This window comes from Pundamilia nyererei, unplaced genomic scaffold (genome assembly GCF_000239375.1).
Source record: "Pundamilia nyererei isolate P.nyererei 1_Seehausen unplaced genomic scaffold, PunNye1.0 scaffold00315, whole genome shotgun sequence".
Taxonomy (NCBI): Eukaryota; Metazoa; Chordata; class Actinopteri; order Cichliformes; family Cichlidae; genus Pundamilia; species Pundamilia nyererei.
Window position 1 is genome coordinate 72,035 of NW_005187716.1, and position 26,188 is coordinate 98,222.

The 26,188-nt window shown below is 43.7% G+C and overlaps 1 protein-coding gene across 1 annotated transcript; it reads right to left on the reverse strand.

Moving 5' to 3' along the window:
- Positions 1 to 5,452: 5,452 nt before the first annotated feature.
- On the reverse strand, positions 5,453 to 18,071 carry polr2a (RNA polymerase II subunit A). The gene is made up of 29 exons (XM_005751524.1): positions 17,742 to 18,071; positions 16,866 to 16,998; positions 16,639 to 16,775; positions 16,349 to 16,522; positions 15,976 to 16,257; positions 15,722 to 15,883; positions 15,409 to 15,629; positions 15,180 to 15,312; positions 14,966 to 15,090; positions 14,588 to 14,798; positions 14,279 to 14,488; positions 14,024 to 14,192; positions 13,826 to 13,920; positions 13,493 to 13,696; positions 13,181 to 13,403; positions 12,905 to 13,088; positions 12,602 to 12,773; positions 12,056 to 12,161; positions 11,569 to 11,774; positions 11,211 to 11,474; positions 10,883 to 11,090; positions 10,696 to 10,796; positions 10,493 to 10,597; positions 10,205 to 10,387; positions 9,882 to 10,085; positions 9,610 to 9,796; positions 9,371 to 9,484; positions 9,104 to 9,253; positions 5,453 to 8,930 (listed from the first exon to the last, which is right to left on the reverse strand). The coding sequence occupies exons 1-29, from the start codon at positions 17,826 to 17,828 to the stop codon at positions 7,780 to 7,782; spliced, it is 5,901 nt and encodes a 1,966-aa protein (XP_005751581.1). The 5' UTR covers positions 17,829 to 18,071; the 3' UTR covers positions 5,453 to 7,779.
- Positions 18,072 to 26,188: the final 8,117 nt, after the last annotated feature.

Here is a 26,188-nt window from a genome sequence, read left to right on the forward strand (position 1 = left end):
AAAAGGATGTAGTTCAGGTTCATGGTCCAGAAGGCAAACAGGTAGAGTGTTTTGTCGCAGTACATATCCGGGCTCGCTGTCTTATTGTAGTTGGGCTCATAGACGGAGTAGATCCACACGTTTCCTGAAAGACAGAGCAAAAATAAAATGTTTAATATAGAAGTGAAGAGTTTCATGACTATTATTTATTTTCTTTCTCCAGTGCACTTGTGTGATTCATTAACATAACGCTGATGAATGTTTGTTATTATGGTACACCTACTATATCTGTTTCTCTCACATGCTTTATTGGTTTTTTGGTGCTGCCCATACCAAGAACTTTCATACATGAAATCAATGGGTTCCACATTATTTTATTTACCTCTGTTCACCAGCAGAGTGAATTTAAAATCAAACAATCAAGATTTGACTGAAGTGCAGACAGTGTTAGTTTATTTAACAATGCAGCGACACACATAAATAGTGTGGTCTGGAGGAGGTAACCAAGGCAACCAGTGGAAGTAACATATGAGCAGTAAGATCAGGAAGTAAATGGGTGCGAATGTCTGAAGGTTTTACCTACATGCTGAGTCTTACATTTGCTTTCTGGGAAGCAAACATACAAAACAAAACTGCTTTCTTCCATTTTTCAGCTTACCAGCAATGAACCAGCAGAAGACGAAGAGTGAAACGAGGCAGCTCCAGGCGCTCCTGCAGTTGCGGAGACACTGAAGGATGGAGAACAGCAAGGTCACCACTCCAACCACCAGCAGGTAGATGGGAATAAAGGGCTCCCTGGGACAGTCATGGAGGTTCAATGCTCCTTTTAGGACACAGAAAAATACCTAACTGTATACATTTATGAAAATGTCTACATCTGTCTAACAGTGAGTGCACCTGTGCTTACCCATGATGAGCTGAGCAATGTGCATGACAAACAAAATCACCTGGAAACATCCTGAGACAAAAACAGAACACACATTAAAGTCATCTGTCTGATGATGGTCCTGCTGAGGTCAGCGTGGCACCAGTTCTTACCTACGACCACAAATGGAGGTCTACGTCTGTGGACGTATGTCAGTGTGTACGTGTCAAGCATCGTCTCCAATGATAACTTCAAAAGAAGAAGACACAGAAGTTCAGCTTTGTTCACACGACTCAAGTGACTCAAGAATCACAGAAGCAGTAAATCTAACCAGGTGACCAAGCAAACTTTAAACAAAACCTTCCCCAAAGGGAAGTGGGTTTACACCCTGTAAATGCTGCACAAAACAAAGGCTAGGTGCACCCAAATTTTTCAACTGCATTGCTTAATCAAGTTCACTTTTTTTTTTAAGTTGCTGTCCATACAGACATTATTGATTTGTAAATGATTAACTAACAAAGTTCTTTATTTGGAGAACAGTTCTATAGGAAGGATAAGTTACTTAAAAAGTGCTTGTGCTTAAAGTAATTTGGCACTCTGGCACTCTTTGGCAATATTGTAGACAATGTTAAACTTAATCACATCGGCCTCCTCTGACGACCTGTTTGCTGCTGACTGCTGCTTAAAGGCAGTGGGGAGAGGGGAAACTTGGGCAGTGCATTTATCGCAGCATATAATGAGCTTTCTGGATACTTTTTCAGCGTTCAGAGATGGATGGCTCTGTGTCAGAGCACTGGCTATGAATTTCAGACAAATCAGGCCTTAACGAAAAAGTTATCAATCCTTCTTTTCATCTTTTCTCATTACCTACAGCTACATCCACTTCTGTCGGGCCTAGGCTACTCACTACGGCTGGGTATCATCACTGATTTCTATAATAATTTTGATTCTGATTCACGAAGTCCCGATTCGATTTGATTCAATTTTGCCTCAGACACTCAGAAATATTATAATTCTGATCATTTAGCAGTAATTTGGCATAATTTAGAAAAAATTAAATTTTAATGTAAATATTTAAAAAGTTGAAATTTCTTCGCTATTAAACAGCAGACATTACGCTTTCTTGTGGAGGTCATTTTTGAAAAACAAAAACAGTAGCCGACAGCACTGTACATAACTTGTGCGCAATAAGCAAACGAATAATGCAGAAAACAGAGATTTGAGACAGAAAACTGTTCTTGAAGTATACTGAGAGAGAGAGCAGCTGTGCCAGATGTGCTATTTTATGGTGGTGGAAGCAAAACAGCAAAAGTAAGAGGGAATTCGTGACGATGTTTATCAAATGTGAAGCATAGTTTGGATCTTTTTTGCCGCCGGGTCAAGCAAGTTTGGGTGGAAAAGGGAAAAAAAAACCGCAACAACAAAAACCGACCCAAAAAAAAGTGACGTAAACACAAAGACCGGATCTGTGCTTTCGACTTTCAGCGTGTCCGTGTACGTGCCGTTAGGTCAGAAAACCGACCTCTCGCTGATTCTGACGTTTTTATGCCGAATCCGTTAACCTGCTCTCATTTACCGTTTTAGCTGTTTGGTGGTTGTTGAAATAGTTTTGTGAGCTTTAACCTGAGATTCTGGCGTTTCTGTCAAAAATACGTTTATACTTAAAAGTCGATTCAGGATTTAATGAATCGATATTGCGTTAATCACGCTACTCACCTCCCTCTATCCGCCGCACTTTCAAATGTAGACAAGAAGAGCTACAGAAATATCTGGACCACGGCCAATCAGAGAAGTCCCGCCCCTGACTATCTCTGATTGGTTTAGACCATGATATGGGCATAATGTGTGTTTGTTGTTGTTGATTACATGGAGACTATCAGAGTGCGGAGACTTTTGTTTTTTTGTTTTTGCTGAATGGGGCCATTCGATTTTTGATTTTTTGATTTTATTTTATTTTATTTATTTATTTATTTATTTATTTTTTTGCACTGTTGAGAAATTGGTCGCACTCTAGAGCCCCGCCTTTTCACTCAAATAATGCTGCCGCTCAACCCAATTGTTGGTTGGGCAGCAGAGTTGAGTGCGATGTTTGCGCCCATGAAAAACTTACCAAATCGTCTCTGCCAGTGCCGAACTGTTTCTTTTGCTACTGGCTCCTGTTTTGCAATTCTGATTGGCTACCTGTTTTGTGCCATGTTTGACTGATCTGAAGAGGGCCTATGGCACAGTTTGGAGCAAGCCCTTGTACCATCTCCATATTAAAGGCCAAGCCCCATGGGCTACAACCACACTGAAAACAGGCCGAACTGGAAGACCAACACAGAGGCTGGATGATAAGAGGCATTAGGGGGACATCTAGTGGCGTTTGAATATTATTGCAGTCAGTCAAGTGTGTTTTCTCTCAGGCACAGTGTGTAAATGTTATAAATCTAAAAAGAAAAGGCTCAGCCAGATGAAAGCTGCAGTATGTTTCAGTACTTGAGGAGCTGTTGCACTAAATAAGAAAAAACAGTCAGTTTTACTTCTCTCAGTTAGTTTGAGGACTTTAATTTGTTTACTCATGCCAGGATTAGTGACCTCCAATTACTGCAGGTGATGACATAATTTACAGTCTCACTAATTCTAAAAGTCCAGTAAATATCCCTCTGCAGTTTGACTTTTTTGACTCCGAAAGTCAAAGCAGTGCCTGCACACATACCTGAAAGTAAGAAGGTAGTCCTCCCACCTAAAGAACTGCACACCACATCTGCAGAATCCCATAATTTCAAACAGTACAGACTCAACGGTGATTAAGAAATATCAACAGCAACATTAAGACATTCAAAGTTTACCATGTTCCTACTTTTTGCAGCTCAACATCTTGAGGTTAATGTGAAGTCTAACAGGGCAGAGGTAAGACTTGTTGGCGACAGCTACATCTGCCTATAGCTCAGAGGACTCACACTCGAGTGGAGAACTCAGCGGAGGAACTCGGTGAAGAAGAGAGAAGGTTAGTTTATATTTCCTGGTAATGATTTGCAAACTTGGTGGATAAAGGAAAGAGCAATCATGCTTGTAGAGTGGGGTTCATGTAGCACGTCTGCTTCAGGTTAGGCAATCTCAAACACGAGCACAAAGAGGAGGAAGTCAGAAGATTTTCTCCTCCTTGTACATGTTTCTGTTGCTCTTCAAGTCACTGACTTTAGCTGAATACTGGCTGCATACTGAACATATGTTCACGACTCTTACCCAAGGCACTCCAGCTCCCACTGGGAGAGGAGGTTTTTGCAGGGGGCAAAGACTTTGAGATCCACTCAGCCTCCTGCCGGACACAGTCTTCCTCAACTTCAAGCTTGTCAGTGTTGACGTGTCTGTGATAGAAAGTCAAACACAAACATCAACATGATGTTTGAAATCAGCTCAAAGCAGGAGCAAACACTGAAAGGATCTCGCAGTGACGAATACACAGGAGAATAAGCACAAAGCAATCAATGAGCTTCAAACAGGAACACATTAAAAGGACCTCATACCTCAGCTCTGTATTCATTTGTCACGGCTTCATTTTTAAGATGAGCTTTTGACCGTTTCAGTTACAAATAATGGTTTGTTCAGAGCTGCTTTTCTGCAGTGCCACCTTACAAAAAGCCCATCCAGTGAACTGGTGGGAGTTTACACCTCTGACAGCATCAGCCTCTCTAATTTATAGATCCATAAGAGATCAATTTACTGAATTTTCCAGAGGAACCCACCCGAGGGATTTATAGTTCTATCTAAATAAGTTGCTGAAGAAAATGTCCCAACATGATGATGTAAATCAAACATGCTTTCAGAGTGAGTCTCCAACACGTGAGGAAAACGGGAATCAAGTGAAAATCTGGACTTTCCTAATGAAAGTTTGTCAAACATGATTCCAAATCACTGACTTCCTTTTAAAGTCTCCACAAATAAGTCACTGCCATCTTGCGGCCACAAGATGGCAGTGACGTAAAGGTTGGCTGCAAAGAGGGAGACAGAAGCTGTTTAATATGAAAGCAGAGAGAGCTTTACTTGTTAATTCATGTGTAACTCAAAACTAAGTCATCCTGGACAAAACTGCCTTTTTTCCAGGCTTCTGAGACTGAGTGGCTCCAGTCTGCTCATTCGATCAGTTTTGATTGGTGGAATCCTGCAGAAATGATCGTCCTCCTGGAAGGCTCTCCTCTCTCCACAGAGCAACGTCGGAGCTCTGTTACAGTGACCATCAGGTTCTTGGTCACCTCCCTGACTGGTCAGGCAGAGAGCTCTAGGAAGAGTCCTGCTGGTTTACAAACTTCTTCCATTTAGAGATGAAGCTGCTGAGTTCACTGGGACCTCCACGCCTTGATACAATCCTGTCATAGAGATCAGCAGACAATTCACTGGACTTATTGTGTGCAGAATTTTGAGATGAAAAGTGAATTTAATCCATTTTGGAGTAAGACTGAAATGACAAAATATGACAATGGCTGAGAATACTTTCCAGATGCATTCCAAGTTTCTCCATTCAATTTACATTTTATTAGCAGGAAAACTGAATGCTGCTATCAAATTTATAAGTGCCTGAAATAATAATTACTAAACGTAGACGCTGATTTAAAAAAGACAAAACAATTTTATAGTAAAACTTTTATTCGGTTTTTTCAAGTCAAAAACAAAGAACAGATACAGAATGAGATCATGACTTGATTTCTATACAGTGGCAACTTTAATTTAAACCTTCCTTTGCCCACACATGTAAAGTCATTCCTCAGCTTTACACTCTGCATCACCCTTCATTCACTCATGCACACACTCCCATTCATTCATTCGCACTGGGAGTCCCGATGACCTGCATTGAGAACAGCACATATTTAAGACTACAGGATTGGATGCAGACATAGTGTCCACCGAGATATTTACTGAGTGCAGTCACCAAACCTGGGTTCTGTCAAAGGCCAGAGGGATGCAGTCCTTTAAATTCAACACCCATTGGGGAAGCAGTGTTTTAGAAAAGTAGACATTTGAAGATTTTCAGAACAAAACCCAACCGATGCCTCGGGACTCCCAATCACATCCAACACCTGCTCTCCTCCCTATGATTCCCCTCGTCACAGGTACACTTGTAGAAAGAAAAAAAAACAAACACTGATTTTCAGAAATGAGGATCACTCATGGATGAAGAGGGAAAAGGGAAGGGGATCCAGCAAGTCCAAAATATTCAGATGAGTTTTTCCATCAGGGGTACAGACTGTTCCCTGACATCATCAAAGCACGAGAGAAAGCACCCGCACTGAAAAGAAAGCTCACACTAATGTAGTGGGTAACAGTGTTTTAAAGAGAGGCCAAAGGCGCCGTTTCTCTGGACGATCTCCGCTTTCAAAGAAAAAACAAAATCGTTACTCTTACCGAGGACAAAATAAAAATAAGTTCAACCTTTCCTCTTTCACAACCTGGTGACATCGGGCGAAATGCGATACAGCTGAGAGTGAACAGAAAAGTAAGTCGTGAGTGGGAGAAAAATGTAAAAATAAAGCACTCCTCCTTCACCCCCTGCCCTCTTCATCCACAGTGTGTGAACATGAGCCTCCTGGAAACAGGTTTACAAAAATCACCAAAAGCAAACAAGTGAAAAGCCAAAAAGAAGTCTTACTTTGTCTCTATTCACACAGAATAGTAGTTAACTTTCTTTCTTAAATAGTCCAAATAAACCTGTGTACAAATCAACTATCAGAGATGGGACAATGATTAGTGAAAAGCCAGATGGATGTGGGAAAAAAATGCTCAAACTAAAGCTTGATCAAAATGTATCAACATGTGTTACTCATGCAAACAGTGACAGAAGCAGCAATGCCAAACTAGTATCCCTCATCCACGGCTGCCCCATTTCCTCCTGAACTCAAAAGTAAAGACAATCCTTCTATTTTATTTAATAGAAATCTTTAAATTCTCCCGCATCAGGGGAAGATCATTTGGAAAAGTTTTCTTCTTTTTCTTGCTTTTGATGCACAAGTCTCCAAAATAGCAGAGGACAATAGGATGCTGGCGGGTGTTTATGACATCATTCAGCGCTCTGGGGTGTGAAGGAGGAAGAGTGCGAGGCCGATGGGTACATACGCTTATGCAGTCGAAGATGCTCTGAATGAGAAGCGTCTTTTTTTGTATAAACTGCATGCCAGTTTCTCTCTCCTGTAATGGATGCGTTAATGGAGACGACATGTTTTAATGTAATTGCACTCGAGCCCCCAAAACAACTGGCAGCAAGTGTTCTTCTACAAAAGCAGGAGAAAAAGAAAAAATTGGGCAGGGGGTCTCACAAGACACACCTCGGTGAAATGTGCAGTAAACAAAAAGGCGCAGGCTAACCCTCCTCGATTTTCCTTCCAGCTTATGCTTTTGGTGATGAATACAATCTGCTTAGCTTTTCGGAAAAGGCTTTTGGCAATATGTACGCGTTCCAGGAACCAAAAAAAAAACAAAAAACAACCATTTAATTAATAAGAGCAAGAGAGAGAGACTGGATGCAGGACACTATAAAGTTAAAAAGAGACTCATTTCCCCCTCCACAGTTTAAATATTCACCACATCTTCCTCTCCTTTTCATCCTCTTGAGGGATTCTCAGTTTTGCTTCAACACCCCAAGTGAAAATTAAAAAACTATTTCAAAAAGGCAGCCTTTTTTCCTTCAGGCAAAGCAGTTCAAGTCTTTCACATAATAGTTTTGAACTTTTTTTTGGGGGGGGGGGGTTAAAGATGAGGGGGTGGCAGCTCCTTCGGATGGTCCCAGGCTTGAGTTTTCCTCACAGGAAATGATCACAGCTGGGACCCTCCAGTGGCTAAAAGCTCCGTCACCTCCAGCTGTTTAAAGATGCTGTCCGTTTAGTTGTCTCCCACGAGGCGATGGAGCTTCGTCCCCGTTCTGTTATTTCTTTTAGCCGCCTCCCCTTCTCCTGCGCAGCTCATCAGTTGTTCTCCTCGTCGCTGTCGTCAGGGCTGATGGCCGGGCTATAGGTGGGGGAGGTGGGGCTGTATCCAGGGGAGGTGGGGCTGTATGTCGAGCCTTTGGGACTAGTCGGCGAGTACGTGGGAGATGTGGGTGAGTATTTGGGTGAAGTTGGGGAGTAAGTGGGGGATGTAGGAGAGTATTTGGGGCTAGTGGGGGTATAGGTGGGGGAGGTGGGGGAGTAGGTGGGAGAGGTGGGGCTGTATTTTGGAGTCGTAGGAGAGTAAGTAGGAGAAGTGGGAGAGTACTTCGGCGATGTTGGGGAGTACTTGGGTGACGTGGGGGAATATTTGGGGGAGGTGGGAGTGTACTCTGGGGAGCTGGGGCTGTATGAAGGAGAGGTCGGAGTATATTTGGGTGAGGTGGGGGAGTAAGAGGGCGAGCTGGGGCTGTATGATGGTGAGCTGGGCGTATAAGTGGGCGACTGCGGGGTGTAGCGTGGACTGGAAGGCGAGTATGACGGAGAGGTGGGTGAGTACGAGGGAGAAGTCGGTGAGTAGTTGGGGCTGGTCGGGGTGTAGTTGGGAGAAGTCGGGGAGTAAGACGGCGATGTCGGGGAGTAAGATGGGGAGGTAGGGGAGTAACTGGGTGAGGTGGGGGTGTAGTTTGGTGATGTGGGGCTGTAGCTCGGGCTGGTCGGCGAGTAGGAAGGAGACGTGGGGGAGTACGAAGGGGAGGTGGGCGAATAGGATGGAGAGGTGGGGGAGTAAGAAGGCGAGGTGGGAGAGTAAGAAGGTGAGGTGGGTGAATAGCTGGGCGACGTCGGGCTGTAGCTCGGCGACGTCGGACTATAGCTGGGCGAAGTGGGAGAGTAGGAGGGGGAGGTGGGGGAGTAGGAGGGAGAGGTGGGGGAGTAGGAGGGAGACGTCGGAGAGTAGGAAGGAGACGTGGGCGAATAGGAAGGAGAAGTTGGGGAGTAACTGGGCGAGGTGGGCGAGTAGGAAGGAGATGTCGGGCTGTAGTTGGGGCTGGTGGGAGAGTAAGAGGGAGATGTGGGGGAGTAGGACGGAGAGGTAGGGGAGTAGCCCGGGCTCTGTGGGGTGTAGCCACCTGGGGAACGAGGCTCGTAGGCGGGGGAAGTGGGGGAGTAGTTTGGTGACATGGCTCCACCTAAAGAAGAAGAGACATTTTAGAGATGAGTAAGAAACCATCCAGGATGAGTCTTTGACTTTAATGCATGCAGATTTAACACAACTCAACAAATGGATCTGAAGACATTATGAAGCGTGTATCCAAGGTAACTGCCCAAACAAGAGATCAAATGTGCCCAGTCAGTATCTAACCTGGAGATGGGATGTATGGGCTGGCAGGTCCCGGAGATCCTGGAGAGCCAGGAGTGGGAGACCAAGCAGGGGAGTAACCAGGAGAAAAGCCACTTGCGTCTGATGCTGCACTGGGGGAGAACCCTGCTCCTCCAGGGGTCATGCCGCTGCCTGGAGGGTAAATGAAAAATCAAATATCAGTAAATGAAGAACAAAATTAAAAAAACAAACAAGAAAAAAAAAACAAAACCCACACACAAAGCAATATAGGCGCTCACACACACTTACCAACACTGGGAGACCAAGCGCCATAGGCTGGGGTAGCTCCGGTGTTCCATGGGGTCATAGCAGGGGACATGCCACTCATGGGACTGGGCACAGTGCCGAAGAACATTCCCGTGGCTGCAAATCGGATGGAGACGGAACATAAATATCGTATAAAGAAAAAAGAAAAAGTAAAAAATAAATAAATAAATCTGCAATACAAACGATCCCTGGTTCTATCCAACAGACTTTCCCCCACTTACGTCCAGCCACGCTGATGCCGGGTATGTTTGTGGGAATCTCCATGCCGTATTTGCACTTCTCAGCGTCCAGCAGTAGGTCGAAGCAGCCCGTCCCCGCTGGTGCTAGCTGGCCAAGCATGATATTCTCTGACACACCCTTCATGGGATCGCACTCTCCATGGGATGACGCCTCCATCAACACATCCACCTAAACAGAAAATAAAAGAACATAACTATGAGGACAAAATCTTCATGATTCCGATTAAAAATAATTCAGTAGTTAGTTCTCATACCGTCTCCTCGAAGGAACACTTCATGAGCGGTCCCGTGTCTTGGCGGTTGATGCCGTGACGGGTGATGGCCATCAGGTGACCTCGGCAGGTCATGGTGTCACAGAGCAGAGCCAAGTGGCGGTAGTTGACGTAGGAACCGTCGAAGGAGATGACGTGGTACAACTCCCTCTCCAGAGCCTTTCGCACAGCCTCAATTCCCAAGACCTAACAGAGAGAAAAAGCAGGAGAGGAGAGGGGAAAGTAAATAACAAGGACAACAAAAACAAACAAAAAACAACAGTATTTTGCTCCACTGAGATAAAACCATTTTTATGCTTTTGTACCGTGAATATCTCCACAATGTCGTTGGAGGTGGTCCTGACGGGGTCGACGTCTTTCTCGCTGAGCACTCTCATGAGACTCACTCCGTCCGTCTCAAGGATCCACTCCTGCAGGGCTTTGAACTCACCGTCCTCTGTGATGATGATCTTCTTCTTGTTGTCAGTCTGGGGCAAGTGCATGTACACCTGAAGGAGAGGAGGTGCACCTTTAACTTATAATCAGGCTTTAGGGAGGAGTTTGAGAACATTAACTTTCCTGCAGCAATCATTAAAATGTGCGTTATCCATTACCTTGCTGATCTGCTCGATGCCCTGCAGAGTCATGTCCGTCAGCATGTTGGACTCGATGCACCTCAGGAAGACGTCGTCATCCATCTTGTCCACCACCTCCTCGTCCTAGGCAGGAAACAAAAAATTAAAAATAAAGAAAATGAATAAATATAAAATCTGACTAGAGTGAATTTACTGTTATTAAAATCATCACTGCTGCTCACCTCCTGGAACTTGTTTTCATCACTGTTCATGATTCTGATTCGCAGCACCAGCTTCTCAGCGTTGTCGTCGTTGAAGATGCAGTTGAGGTCTTCTCCAAAACCTGACAGAGACGCCACAGTTACATTATGGTAAATTCATTCCGAAAAGGGAAAAAGAAAGAAAAGAAAATGTGCGTCCACACCCCACCTGCATTGATCTTCTCTGCAATCTGCTCCATTGTCAGTTTGCGATCTGTCATGTGCTTCCGGTCGAGCTCGATGCGCAGGAGCCACGGCGAAATTCGTGTCACATCGAAGTCGGGCATCTCGTAGTAGACGTTCACCCACTCCTGGTCCTCGGCCACCACCGTGTTCTGTGGGTTGGGATCGTAGTAGATGGCGGTGTTGGCCGTCACCTGAGAGAAAAAGAATCCAGCTTGTACATTAGGATCGAACAATTTTCTGAAAAATGACACTTCCTGTAGCTTCCTCTAGATCCCATCAAAATAAAGGTACATACAATGACTTCCTCTTACTTTTCTCAGTGTTGTGTGCTCCAGCCGACAGAGGATATCTTTGGCCCTCTCTGCGTCACGTGCCGCCTGACCCAGCAGGAAAACAGTCAGTGAAGGAGTCTTTGGCCTCTTCGAAATGTTGATCAACTCCTTCAGACGGGGCACACCGAGTGTTACGTTCTTGGCCGAAACGCCGGCGTAGTGGAAAGTGTTCAGGGTCATCTGAGTGGCTGGCTCTCCCAGAGACTGAGCAGCCAGAGCACCCACCATCTCACCGGGGTGAGCCTGGAAAAGGAGGTGCAGGAAAACAAAACGTGATGTTCAGCTGTTCAGAAGCCTAAAAACGCTTAAACCCCTCGCGTCAATGTGCTAAACTCACAATAGACTGGTTGAACTTGGTCTCAATCTCTCCCAGCAGCCAATCGAAAGCCTCGGTGGACAGCCGGAACTCCTCGGTCATGCGCTTGGAGCACAGTGTGGAGCGCAGGTGGATGTTAAAGAGCAAGGTGGCGTTCTGCTGGGCCTGTCTACTCAGAGGGTCGTCGCCATTCACAATCACCAGCTTCTTACTCAGGTCGTGAACACCTGAGGATGCAAATGCACAAAGACTGAAATTTTGTCTACAGTGGTGTACGCTACAGAAAAAATAAACACCTTTCCTCCCCGTCAGAACACTGGAGCTATGTTGATCTAATCATTCCGCTTGTTATATAACAGGCAGGAATTCACCAAGTGGCTTTACAAAGCTTTAAGAAGCACCTGAGGCCAGGTCATGATCTCTCAGCTCCAACAGCCTCCACACGCACAATTCATCCTTGAACATAAAGAGCTGCAGCTTCAGTGAGATTTCTTATTTTTAAGCTTACCCTCGACCACTCTGAGAGGATGGAGGTCTGTCGGAGTTCGAGGGTTGATTCGGAAGATCTTCTGAGCGTTCCAGATCATTCTGGCCAGGTTGCACGGCAGCACCACCTGCAGGTGAAGCAGCATAGCAGAATGAGTATTTCTGCATTCTCAGTAGTCAAGCTGACCAGTTGTCCCACTTAATGTGGGACAATTCAGTCAGCGTCCCACATTTTGACTGGCTCCGTTTATAAAAGTGAAGACATCTCTCAGAGGAAATCTGTGGCCCATTAAAAAGAAATATGCTGATCTATGTATTTATTCTCACGAATGATTAGCAGACAGAAACATGGCCGAAAGAAAAGTGGGTGCACAAAGGTCCACAGACACTCCAGCTTTATTAATTAGTTTAATAAAAATGTGTGAATCATCTGTGCAACATGAGATTTATACCAGACGTCTAACGTCCATAGTTTTGTTTTTAGATGCATTCATGTTTACTACCTTTAGGGTTTTTGGGGGCAGTGGAGTTAGAGAGCAGACACATCTATTACTGTGATCTCACACACCTTACTGTCACCAGTAGGGAAAATTGCTCGCAGGATCTCCCTGTCCTCCTTCATCTTATCAAACTCCCTCTCCAAGGTGCCCTGGACATGAGCATTGGTCATCACGTCTTTCACCACGTCTTCTTGCAGCGTTCGCCTCAGTGCTCGCTCATTTGTGCAATCAAACTTGAACCTGGAAATACCAGATGAGGCATGTTAACCACTTCAAAAAAAATGAATAAAATGCTCAGCACAGATCTTAAAATCATTTTAAAACACCACTTCTGTGATTGAACACATGCAGGTGTCAGGTGCGTGACTCACTTCTTTTCGAAAGCTTTGTGCGAGGGTTTCAGTGTTGCCAGATTTTGGAACTCTACATTCTCTCCTGCCAGGCCGTCCTCACCGTATCGCAGCTGCACCACCTGATTGATGGAGTTCCGCACTGTGCCATCATACTTCACCATCACAGACTCCATAGACTTGATCAGACGACGCTGGATGTAACCTATAAATGGGGCAATTTTTTTTTTCCTTAAACATCTTGTCCTGTGTTTAAATTTTATTCTCCATTTTTTTGGTCAGACTGCACAGACTTACCAGTCTCAGCTGTCTTGACAGCTGTATCAATCAGACCCTCTCTGCCTCCCATGGCGTGGAAGAAGAATTCTGTTGGTGTCAGGCCGGCCAGGTAGGAGTTCTCCACAAAACCTCTGCTCTCAGGACCGTAGTCATCCTTGATGAAGTGAGGCAATGTGCGATGTTTGAAGCCAAACGGGATTCTCTTACCCTCCACGTTCTGCTGCCCCACCACAGCAATAACCTGAATAAGGAGGAAAGACAAGTCGAGTGTCTCGAACTCCAATCAAATCCAATTACTCTAATGCAAGGTGGTAAGGAGGACTCCTTTACCTGTGAGATGTTAATCTTTGAGCCCTTAGATCCAGCCACCACCATGGACTTGAAATTGTTGTACTCGGACAAAGACTTCTGGGCAGAGGATCCCGTTTTGTCTCGAGCATCGTTAAGGATGCGATTCACCTGGTTCTCAAAGGTCTGCCTCAGTGTGTTACCAGGGGTCGGCTCCAGCTCGTTGTTGTGAGCTTTCTCAATGACCTGGCAGACAGAGAGTCAAAGAAATTATTTTCCTGTATAAAATTTCACTCTATTATCTGCAAAAACTGGTGAACCAGCTGAATAAGAATCAGCCTCGAGTTTGAGACGTTTAGGAAACATTGTTCTTACTTCTATCACATCCTGTTTGGCTTTCTTGATCGTATTCTGGATGTCAAGGTACGTCTTGGCATCAGCAATGGAGTCACCAATACCAATGGAATGACCTGTTAAAATAGAAGGGCTTATTATGAAAACAATCAATTTGGGAATATTTATTTAATGTCTATTCAGAAATATAGCGATAAAGCTCCACTTCTGATTTCGTACCCTCGATGAGCAGCCAGTTGTTGACCACAGTCTGAATGTTGGAGTAGAAGAGTCGGGTGATATCATGGCCCATTTCCAGGTAGGAGATGTGGACGAGGGAGCCAGCTGATGTTCCCAGGGACTTCTTACACAGGATGCCCATGATCAGCTCACCATTTTCCACTATAACCTGATGAAAGAGATCATAAATAGTTTACTTATAGTGTAATAAGTTTCCAGTCTGTAACTGATACATAGACGGTCTGGCCTTTGTACCTTAGTGTCGCCGGGTGATATGTGCTTATAAGGACCGCTGTCCTCGTCGTCAGGGTGGGTGCTGTGTGTGCGGATCACATTAATGTGTCCTGGAATGATAAGACTGAAGATCTGCTTGCCAGTCCACAGAGGACGAGGTTTGAGAATGGCCGGCTGAGGCATTTTCCCATCCCAGGTGGAGAGGAACATGAGGAGATTCATCACTTCACCCTGTAACGGGGATAAAAGAATTAAATGAGTGCAAAAGGCACTGTGCATTTAGGATCCTTTAAGAGAAAGAACTGCTGGTGATGAAACGAATCTCCTTACCCTCTCCAAGAAGACGTCCCTTTTGGTGAATTTGCGAACAGCAGTCAGAGTGTCCTGCACGATACCCATGACGGGCCTGTTGGACTGCGGTGTGACGATCATACGAGGCACCATGGCCAACTCTTGAATCTCTGCCCTCGTCTCCAGCGACTGTGGCAGGTGGAGGTTCATTTCATCGCCGTCAAAGTCAGCATTGTAGGGCGTGGTGACACTGGATGGAGACGAAATGTTAGAAACGCTAAAACACTTGTATTACAGCTATTTGCAACTGACAGCGTTAGGAACTGCCAATAACAAATATAGTAAAAGATTTACTAAACATAACGAATTCAAGATACTCAGATTACTTTCAAGACAAGAAGATGAGTCATTGAGTACCTGAGGTTGAGTCGAAATGTGGACCACGGCAGAATCCGCACCCTGTGCCCCATCATAGACATTTTATGTAGTGTAGGTTGTCGGTTGAAAATGACAATGTCCCCGTCACACATGTGTCTCTCCACCTACACAGAAAATAGTGCTTTTTAGTCTGAACACATACACAGGATTGCAAATCAAGTCAGGCTTTAATTATGTATTTTTTCCTTCTTACCTTGTAGCCAATTTGCAGATGAAGATCACTTGGTTTTGGGTGAAATCGCAGGTCAATTCTGTCTCCATTGTCGCGGATGATGTATTTGGCTCCGGGATACTGGCTGTTTCCTCGTCGTACCAGTTCTTGCAATCTGATAGACATAATCCGAACGAATTAGCTGACACAAGTTCACTTCAAATTAAAAAATTCTTGAATGCACAAATCATTACGTTAAATGAAAATGTACCTGTCTATATTGAAAGGTGTGACAATTTCTGGGAAGGTCATGTTGGCAGCAATGGATCGTGGTACGCCCACTTGGTCAATTTGCAGGTTGGGATCTGGGGTGATGACGGTTCGAGCTGAGAAGTCCACACGCTTCCCCATCAGGTTACCTCGCACTCTTCCCTCCTTCCCCTTTAGACGCTGTTTTATGGACTTGAGAGGGCGGCCAGACTTTTGCATCGCCTGATGTAGAAAAACATTGGTTATAGCAGATGATAATGAGCTCACGTGAATGTTTATCTGTTTTGTTATGGTGCCAGAAAGTACACACATACTCTTGGCAAGCCTGGCAATTCATTGTCCACCATAGTGGCAACATGAAACTGAAGCAGCTTCACATCTTCAGCTATGACGTGAGCAGCCGCACCACTCTGCTCGTTTCTTTTAAGCTGGTTGTTGATTTTGACGATGTCGGCCAGTTTGTGGGTCAAGTCATCCTTTAAAACAGAAGTTAAGTAAGTCATGATGATTTAGGATGCTCTCACATATATGGGAGGGGGAAAAAAAAAAAGTCTCGGTTGTCCTTTACCTGGTTGCGAGCTGAGCCCTGCATCACTACAGCAGGCCTTACAGACAGTGGAGGCACAGGCAGCACAGTTACAATCATCCACTCTGGTCGGGCGAACTTGGGGTCCATGCCCAAGATGATGTCTTCTTCATCCGCGATGCGCTTGAAGATCTCATGCACACGCTCAGGACTCAGCAAGATTTTCTTCTCCTGCGAGTCCTCATTAACGTGTTTCCACTCAGCATACAACTCCAAGCCGGAGCGTTTAATGCGTGGTTGATAGCGTCCACAGCCCCCGTGACCCTATGTAAACCATAAGGGAAGGATGAGGTTAAATAGCTGAGCCATTCCACGAATGTTTGTACACGGTGACTAAAAGGCCCCACCCAAATACCTTCTCCTTGGTGAGATCCTCCTCTGTCTCCTGCTGCTCCATTCCAAATTTGTTGTCCATCTCCTCTCCGCCTTCACAGATGTTTTTTCCTTTGCACAACTCGTAGACGTGGGTCAAACGCTTCCTGGGTTGTCCTTTGGATTTTGCGAGGATGTCTTTGATCTTGGGATTGTTCTATAGGTTAACAGTAATGGATTAAGGTGTTTTAAGAATCCAAACTTGAAACATCACGACAGAAATAAGATTTTTTTTTTCTAGTGAAACGTCAGTACTGTATTATTACTACTTACTGAATCCACTAGCAGCTTGGAGCAAAAGAAGCAGACACACCGAAGAACCTTCATAATCTTTGATATGAAGCCAACGTGGAAAACTGGTTTTGCTAGTTCTATGTGGCCAAAGTGACCTGGACATTCAGTCATGTTGCCTGAAGAAAGAGGAGCAATGTAAACAATATGACATCATGGCCCACCTTTAAAAGAGTATATAGGGACAATAAATGCTAAATTGACAATACCTGCACATGTCTGACATCTCCCAGTTCGCTCTATGACCCCTTGTCTCGGATCCATAAGGCCACTAAGTTTCGGACGTCCTCCTTCTGTTGTTTCGGGGTACTTGATTCCCCATTCTGTGACGGACATCCGTCTCTGGGGAGAAAACAAAGCAAAGTAAATTACTTTCTTCACATTACTGATCATGTCTCAAAAATCGATACATTTTCATTTTGTAAGTTCTTTCAATAATGTAATAACGTAAAATATAATAAAGTAAAAAGTAACACGTGTACACACCACGTAACACGTGTTGTTTCGCTAACAACTGTGCGTGAAAAACATGAATCTCTGCCCACGATAACTTCATATTGAAATTTTAGCTATATGAAAAAAAAAAATTAATCACCAAAAATGCAAACCAAGAAACTGATCAAATATCAGTCATGTCACGCTTAAAAAACGACCTTCAGGTTTAAAAATGCTCTGAATTTATTGAAGTAACGATGCCTTTATTGTGCATACAGTGTTAAAATTCAAACACGCAATGAACACATCAAAGAGCTTCACAGACACCAAAATACCATCTCCACACTGGGCCCAGTTATCAATACGCCTTAATAAAATGGGGTTTCATTCATGTGATAGCATAGTTTTATTTAAATAATGATGTTCTTTAAGTTCTCAAACTTCCTGCAACATGCTAGTTAGCTCAAGCTAGTTAAACTTACTGTTAGCTAGCTAGGCTACGCTAACAATAGGATTTCCCCGTTGTAAACGGAACCATGTCGTTGCCCCATATTTTAAATTACACTATAACTGAAGACACTAATGTAACGTATGTGATATGTAATATAATTTAAAATACGAAAATCCCACCCTCCATAAATAAAACCTACAAGTTCATCTGGGCTGATGATGCCGAATTGAACTCTCTTGATCGTGCGCAATGGGCATGCGCTGTCGCCGGAGGGCGGTCCGTGCATCCTGTCTATTCAAAGAGACGCGTCCTTCCTCGGCACGCCGCTTTGTGAGCAGGAACAGCCTTTAAATTGTCACCACGACTCTGGTCAGGCCGCCAACGGTGACCGGAAAGTCTCCGAAGGCGATAGTCCAGGGACCTCTGCTGTCGGTTGCCTTTAAAGCCGAGTTAATTTTGTTTAATCATATATAAGCTGACTACCGACTGTTCCCCTCCCTTTTTTTGATCCACACTCTGGAGCGCTCTAAGCGCTACTGAATGTTGAGAGGTCCAACGCTTGCTTATATAGATTGAGTCTTACTACGGGTTGGCCCACTCACAAAGACAGGGGCTGACTCTTCGGAAGGTGGGACGTGGATACCCGTAGTAAAACGCTCATTGGCCATTCAAGCCAGTTAAATGAATAATCAATTTTATTGCACGTAAAACCAATTGGAGGGCACGCTTGTTTTTGTCAGCGAATGAAAGCTAAAGGCGGGCGTTGATTTAATCCAAGCTAATTCCTATTGGCTATATCAAGCAAGAATAGGCGGTGTTGAGCATATTTTACATCCAAAATGTGAATATTCAATTTAAAGCCTTCGGATTCGTTCTTTTTCTCGTTAATATTTAGTAGCTGAAAAGAGTTGACCAATGACTGCGAAGATATGAAGCTTCTTATAATAATTTCACCAAAACCCGCCTCGTTTCCGATGTTTGCCGAATGTCGCCGATGTGAATTTCTTCCCTCTGAGCAAAAATAAAAAAAATCTCTCTTCCCTCGTTCGTCTCGCTGTGGATCAGCCTGGGCTCTAAGAAAAGAGGCTCAGGGCTGAGGCCTGTAAATGTCTGTAGTGAAACAGGGAAAATAGTCGACAAATATTACATTTTCACTTCAGAAACATTGTTTATTGGATTATATTTCGATCTCTTTTAAGAAATGCGTCGACGTTTTGGCTTTTTGACTTGTGCATTTTTGGATCTCTGGGACTTTGAATGCAAGCCTCGGACTCGACTGCGAGGGATGGCTGCATATTGAACTGGATTTTCCCGCACGCCCTTTAGGAAAGTCTCGGGGAAGCCTCAACTGCTTATTTAACACCTGCTTCTCACCGGATTTTGACTATTTTCACTTATATCTGTAATATGCTCGCTTTGTATTGAATCATAATGTTAAATTGTTGATTCGCTTTAAAATATTTTTGTTAAAACGAGAAACCCTACAAAGGCCACGTTTCGAAAGCAGGCTGAAATGGCGGTTAAGTAGCATTATTTGGCCACTAATTTTACCGACGAACGGCGAGTGTTATTTAAAGTGTAATGGTTGCAACTCGTTTACAAGCCCGCTGATTCCATTTTTAAATTTCTAGAGTTATTATTTGGCTTTCTTGGGTAAAGCAGTCGATTGGTTAGCTTAACGTCGGACTATTTACCAGCAATGACGGTATGTTCCCTGATGTTTTTTGCCCTGCTATTTCACGTACCATCAACAGTTTATTATATTTATCCCATAATGGTATTATTATATCGTAGTGTTAAAAAGTGCCGTTAACGTGAGGCTCCCTGTGTTTTAGCCTTCTTCGGTTTAGCCCTGTATTTGCCATAATGGCACAAAACGATGTTTACCGGTTAATTACTGGCTAATGGTACCATGCTTGTTTACATGCTGAGGTTGTTGAAAACGCGTTGATTTACTATACCACCTTTATTTTTGCTTTTCAAACGCTACCGTGAGGAATATAATTAAGGCTATCACAGTTAGCGCTCAACATGGCGGTTGTATGCTTCTTGTTGTGAACGAGAAAAGATGGAGGTCTGGAATATTCTTGTTGGCTAACTTGACCAGTCAAATACCCACGTATTTGTTTTTATATTAAACCGCCGAACACAGTATTAAAATGAGCCCTGTGAATATTTTAGCTTTACTTTTAAATCGTTAGGTTATTTCAGAGGTAGAAAGTGCTCGTTTACGTTTGCCAGTGACGATTTGAACACTGTCGACTCTTCGTCGGTGGAGAAAGTTGAAGCCATTTTGCTAACAACGTGCATATTAGTCTGTTATAGAAGAGGGAATCTCTCTGTTTAGTCTGTATGCGGATGTATAACCCTGAATTTACTGTAATTAGAACAATGGGGTCTTAACCAACATGTATTAGAGTCAAACTGAGGTAAGCGTGTTAGAGCTAAAATATTATAAGTGTCTTCAGTAGCTAAGAATTGTCTTCAGCATAAACAATAGATTATGCTCAAAGGAATCGACCGAAGTGACCAGTGTTTCCTGAGCAAAATGATACAATGTCTTAAATGTAAGCTCTTTGACAGCCACCAATCCCATTTGTCCCATAAAAGCAACAGAGGGTTGTTTGGCAGTAGGTGCTCAGTATTCGGTATAGACCCTTTTACACATTTTGTCTTCGTTTTGTCAAAAGAAGGTGGGAGTAAACGCCACAAGCAGTGTTTAAATCCTTGTGTGGTTGCATAATCTAAATCTGGTGTAGTGTTTTTACTGCATGTAATGCTGTTGAAGCATTGTATCGGGTTCTCCTGCCCATTTTCCTTTTTTTCTAAATAAAGAAACATTTTTGAAACAACAGTATGGACTGTTAAGTTTTATTTTTACATCCCACATTTTCTTGTTAAAAAAATACCACATGCATGTTGCTGAATGGGACCAAATACCAGCACTGTGAACATGCCTGTTTGCCATCATCTGTTCTGTTTTTTGGCAGATCCATCAGAGGAGAGCATCACTGAAGCTCAGAAGCAAGGTCAGATCTGCTGTATCCACATGGAGTCAAAACATGCTCCGAGTGATGGTGATGACACGTTTTGAAATGTAGATAGGAATGTGACAGTAGATCACTTTGTTCACCATGTGCCATGCTATACCATGACTATACAAAGGATTCATTGTTGACCAGTTGGCTCCCTCCTCTGGCTTGTAGTGAGAATGATCAGCTTTGCAAAGGCATTGCACAACCACATTTTCAATGCGGAACCGGCTCCCAGAAGGCTGTCAAAAGTGCTCCCTCTGCTGTTCCGAGGAGGTTAGTGCATATAGCCCCATAGTGTCAGCATAGTATCAAAAGCAGTCACCTCTGCTTTCCTAAGCATGAAAGAATCAAATGTGTATAGATCAGACTGGTTCAGGAGTAGGAACGTCCTGTAGGCCTGGTGTGTACGGCCCTTGACTGGATTATTTAAAGAAGATTTCAATGTAAAAACACACTAAAGTTGTGCAATTACTGTAACTTTATGTATATGATTCACTTTTTTTGCTGTTATTGAGTACTTTTTAGTTTTACATACACCTTGTAAATATGATAATAGGTAATATCAAATTTCTAAATGGGTAATTACAGCTATGAGATTATGCTGACAAGCAGTTGTAAGTATATATAGAAATATACACTATAATACTTTAAAAGAAGGACAGAGACTATGAATGAAAATTTGAATGCATACGTTTACTAGTAATGCATTTTAAATGTTAATAATAGTACCTTTACTCTAATGAGGCATGTGATTGCATATAATGTGAACTTCTTTCAAACTGAAGTTGGAAAATATTTATATTTAATGATAATGATTAATCATTACATGTCGTGAATTCAGCTTTAGAAGTCTGACAGGCTGCGGTACTGTCCGCTGCTCAGTGTGGCGTAGCTTCTCATACTTTTAAGGTTGCTTCAGTTTATGTTTCTCAGTCATGTTTGCCGCTCAGTTTCACTTTAGAAAATAGATTGGAAGAAAATCCGGACTCGGTGAATGCTGGTGGTTTTGGCAGCTGGATGTTCCCTTCAGTAGCCATGGTTGACTTAAGTTTGATGTTTTAGAGAAGGCCAGTTGGTGACGGTGGCCTGGTTGTTGATGTGTCTGTTAAAACCAGGAGCAAAGTCTCGCTTCGGTTAGAGGGGAATGGTTGTTTGATTTGGCTGCTGTCGGTATAGGAGAGCGTCTGTTTGTTCCTGTAAGGACTGAAGATTGGTGTATCCAGGGGGAGCTCTTGTCTGTCGAGAGCGCATGTGTGTTGTCAGGGGTCAGTGAGTTTGTGGTGGGGTTATAGCACAGTATAGCAAAAAAACAAAGCAGAGACTTAATTTTTTCAGTCAGATTTACAGTGAGCTTAAACTATAACGTTCGCCTCCATCCCTGTAGAAAAATTGTATTGTTATTGAATGACATCAGCCAGTGAGTCACTGCACAGCGCAAGATCACTGTTTCTTGACGAAGTGAAAGGCAGCATGTCCTGGAGGCTGTGTTGCTGCTCTCTGGATAAAACTGCTGAACATGAAATGGAGAATTTGTGTGCCTCAGTAAAGTTTGAGAAAATGGGCGGTTGTTGGAAAAACTACAAATCCCAGTGTGCAGGGGTCATCACGCTGAGCACCAGGATCAAACAGGCAAGACTCAGTATTTAATGTCAGGTTCGTGCGATTATAGTAACAAAGAAAGAGAAAACCTTTCGTTCTCTTACATTAGGGACCAGGATGTTAATAAAAAATGGTTGACGCACGTTCAGAGGCGTGCTCCGAGAGCCCATCGGAACAGGCCAGCCCATTTCTGCCCGCTACAGAATGTCCTGTTCTTTGACTGTTTGTTTTGGCTGATGTCAGCCTCTGCCAAGCGTCTTCATCTTTTCTTTCATCCTTCCTTTTATCATCCAAACACTCTTTCAAACCTTCCAGGTCCCTCATCTGCCGTCTTTTTTACCCAGGATTCCTTTCAGGCGGCTCATTTGCAGACACAAGCAGGAATGTTAAGTCAGCTAGTATTTGACTCGGAGGAGTTTTTGCGGGAGATCTGTGTTTTGTTAAGGCTCTTTCAGCCTTTTCCTGGAATGATCTGGGTGCTAAATTAATTGCTCCTGATCCCACCTCGCGTTGCAATCAGCTTAGCGCTAATCTCGGGTTCTCAGAGCAGCCAAGTCTCGTCTGGGCGACGCTGCTGCAACGAGCTGTCCATTGCTCGCTTCTTCCAGGGTTTTGACCCCTGGCACTGTCCTTTTCACTCATTGTTAAGCTTTTGGGGGGCTTCTTTTTGTACGCCTTTCATTCTCAATCAGCTTGGCCTATTTACCTTTTCATACGGTCGCATGATTGCTTTCGGTCCCCCTCAAAGAGCTGTCTGCCAACTAACTGAACAACTTGAACATATTTCTCTATGTCTTAAGTTTTCATCTTCGCTTTCTTGCGTCATTGGCTTCGTCTGCCTCGCTCATAGTCTCAGAGATGGCCACATGTTGTCTGCGGTGTCCCTTCTTATCCATTTTTTCATGTTAAGTTTCTCTCCTGTGCTGCTGTTGTGTTTCCCCTGGCTGAATGCCACTGACCAGACCATCTGCCTCATTTTCTTTTTTTCCCTTTCTTTCCCTTTAATTCTTAATGTCAGCGCAACAGTTGGGTTTCTTTTTTCCACCCTTTCTACATTTTATTTTTGATTACAGGATACGTTTACCTCATATTTTCCTAACTCAAAAAAAAAAAAGAAATCCCTGTATCTATCTCTTCTTTTGTCTTTCCAAGACGGCTTCCCGTCTTTCCGGGAGGCTCTGATTGAAGTGCCTGCGTGCTATTTAAAGAGGCGTGGATGAAAGCGGGGTTGTTTACAGTGCCCTCAAAATACAGCCTGTCTAGAAACAGGAAGTACCATCGCCATGAAGCGCAGCAGCACACGGCGTCAGCCAACATGCAGCTACTTCCTCCTCCTCCTCACGGCTGAGCAGCAGCTCCAGCAAAACAACCCTCCTGCTTATCAGAGAATTATGCACCCCTCCCCGCTCCTGCTCCTCCTGAATGGCGCACATACACAGCAGGCTTTTCACCCCCTCCACCATGTCCTATCTCGCTTTCTCCCGTTTTCTTCTGCCTAATGCCCCCCACCCCTTCCAACTGCCTCTCTTTGCCAGTACAGCATGCCTGAGTAGCTGCCTGGAGATGAAGGAGCTAATTAATTTGATTTAGCCGTCCCCTCTCTCTCCCTTGCTCTCTCTCTCTCTCTCTTTCTGGCAGTGGAAAAACCAGCCGTCCACCTCCCTCCCTCTCTCTTCCACACCATATCAAGCACCCCTCCCAGATGATTTTCCAACTATCCTTTCTAGTCTCCTTTAGCAACATCCTTGCTTCCTCTCCTCCTCTTCTTTTTCTGCTCTTTTCCCCCGTGTTACACAACCATATTTTGCCAGCGGTTTATTGCATATCAAATTGTAAATTAGATGCCAGCCTTAACTCTCTTGCGCGGCCTGCGCCCATGTAATTCCAGTTTTCGACATTTTATCTCCCGTGTGCCCGGGGAGAGTTTGTGTGACTCAGCAGTCTCGCTGCTGAGTCACACAAACATGCTCGTTATAGCTCGGTGTGCCTGCTTCAGGGACCTAGAACAGGCCTGTTAGACTTTGGGTGGATAAAGGCTCGTTTCTGTCATTTGATACTCCGATGGATCCGCCTATTGAGTTATATCAGGCAAGTCCAGCAATGCACTATAACTGTCGAACATAACTTGTCAGCGTAGCTCGATGAAACCTTTCCTGTGCTTTCATCGTGCCTGTGGGACATCCTCTGAGCTTAGCAGCGTGCAGGTTGTGGACATCTGCTGAGGACAGGCTCTTTGTCGTGTGTGTGTATTTCTGGCTGTGAGCATGGTGTAGAGTTGAACCTGCTAACTCCTCTGCCGAGACTTCAGAAGTTTTAAGCATTCTCAGCTCAAGAAAAAAGGGGGAATATGTCTTCTATCTTCCATTTTTAATGCGATTACATGAAAATTATTTCACGATCATTGTTGTTGTGTTAGCAACTAAAATATTTCCGCTGTTTTGTGCCTACCTGCAGTTGGTTTAATAGGTCTGACAGCTGTGAGAAGTTCAAGTAAAAGTGTGAAATTACCCAATAATTCTTGAAGAAACAAAACGAAGACAGGAGTTTGAAGACAGTACTTTCAGATTTCGATCCCAGTCTGTCATAGCTCGACCTTTGTGATGATACAAAAGCAGTTTCACCTTTATGCTATGCACGGTTCTGTGGTTGTACCCTTTTAACCTTGAAGCATCCAGTCGTAGCCTCTGTATAGACGTAGAATAAATGTTGTGTTGTGGCACTTCTGACCTGATTATTCAAAGTTTCTTCTGTCTTCCAACCCTGTGGTTTTACGAGTTTTCGAGAGGCTGCTGGCACAGTTATGTTTACATTCATACAGGTTGGTTGAAAAATGTGTAACTCATACAGCATTTCATTAGATGCCTTTTTTCCCTACTCAGTGACACGTCAGGGGAATATTTTAAGATAAAGCAGGAAAAAATAGGTTTGTCTAATTATAGCTGTAGAATTACAGTCATGTGAAAAAGCTTTCCCAGTGCAATAGCCTGTTAAAGCCAACATTAGCTAAACTGATTCACGCTGGTCTTGTCTGTCCAAAGGACATTGTTACAAAAGGTTTGTTTAAATCAGTGGTTCCTAAAGTGGGGGCGCGCCCCTTAGGGGGGCACAGAGCCATTGCAGGGGGGGCGCAGTATGAATAAAAAACTGAATGCTTGGACACTGATAGCATGATGGACAGGTTTTTGGCGGGGCTCCAACACAAATGCAAAGCAGAAGATGAAGTATCGCCACATATGCTTCCAAACCAAAGACTAAAAAAAATGATGAAGCATATTTTGCCTTTGGCTTTACCTGCACAACGTTGGCGCCAAGGTAGGTATCCCGATCAGAATTTGTTTCCCCTGCATCGGGAGCACCCGCTGGGCTGTCCAAATCCCGGACAAACAGTATCCCACAGTTGTTTATGTTTGCACAGAGAGGCATTTTGTGAAAAATGTATTGATAGCAATATTGAGTATTCTTACACAGTAACAAAAAACTACACGTATAATAATTACACCATAAAGATGGTTTGTTTTTCTGTTATTTAAAAGTGTTGGTAGTTTATTTTATTGTAACCTCTAATTTATTGCAGTTTACTTTCATTTTTTTAAATGTTTACTAAAGGTTTGAGGTGTGAAATAAACTGCAATGGAGTTTAAATGCAAAATATGGGCGTGTGTGGTTGGAGGATGCATTTGTGCCAGGGGGGCACAAAGATTTTATTGTAAAACAAAGGGGGGCCCAGCAAAGAAAGTTTGGGAACCACTGGTTTAAATGCAGTTCTGCAAACGTAAGCTTTTTTGGTAGCGTCTCTGAGCTTTGCACAGTCTGACCTTGGGGTGAATTTGCTGGGATGTCGACTCCTGGGAAGATTGGCAGACGTCTTCAGTATCTTTCACTTGTGAATAATCTTTCTTACCGGAGAGTGATGGACTTCAGATTGTTCTGAAATGGCCTTATAACCCTTCCCATATTAATGGACAACAGCAATTGCTTCTCTAAGATTTTTCCTCATTGGTATTGTATTACC

Excerpts from the sequence above, each read along its gene's own strand:
- polr2a (XM_005751524.1), bottom strand. The coding sequence starts at position 17,828 with ATGCACGGACCGCCCTCCGGCGACAGCGCATGCCCATTGCGCACGATC. Across the intron at positions 15,313-15,408 it reads ACACCTTTCAATATAGACAG|ATTGCAAGAACTGGTACGAC; the intron begins GTACATTTTCAT and ends TATGTCTATCAG. Across the intron at positions 10,086-10,204 it reads ACATTGTGGAGATATTCACG|GTCTTGGGAATTGAGGCTGT; the intron begins GTACAAAAGCAT and ends TCTCTCTGTTAG.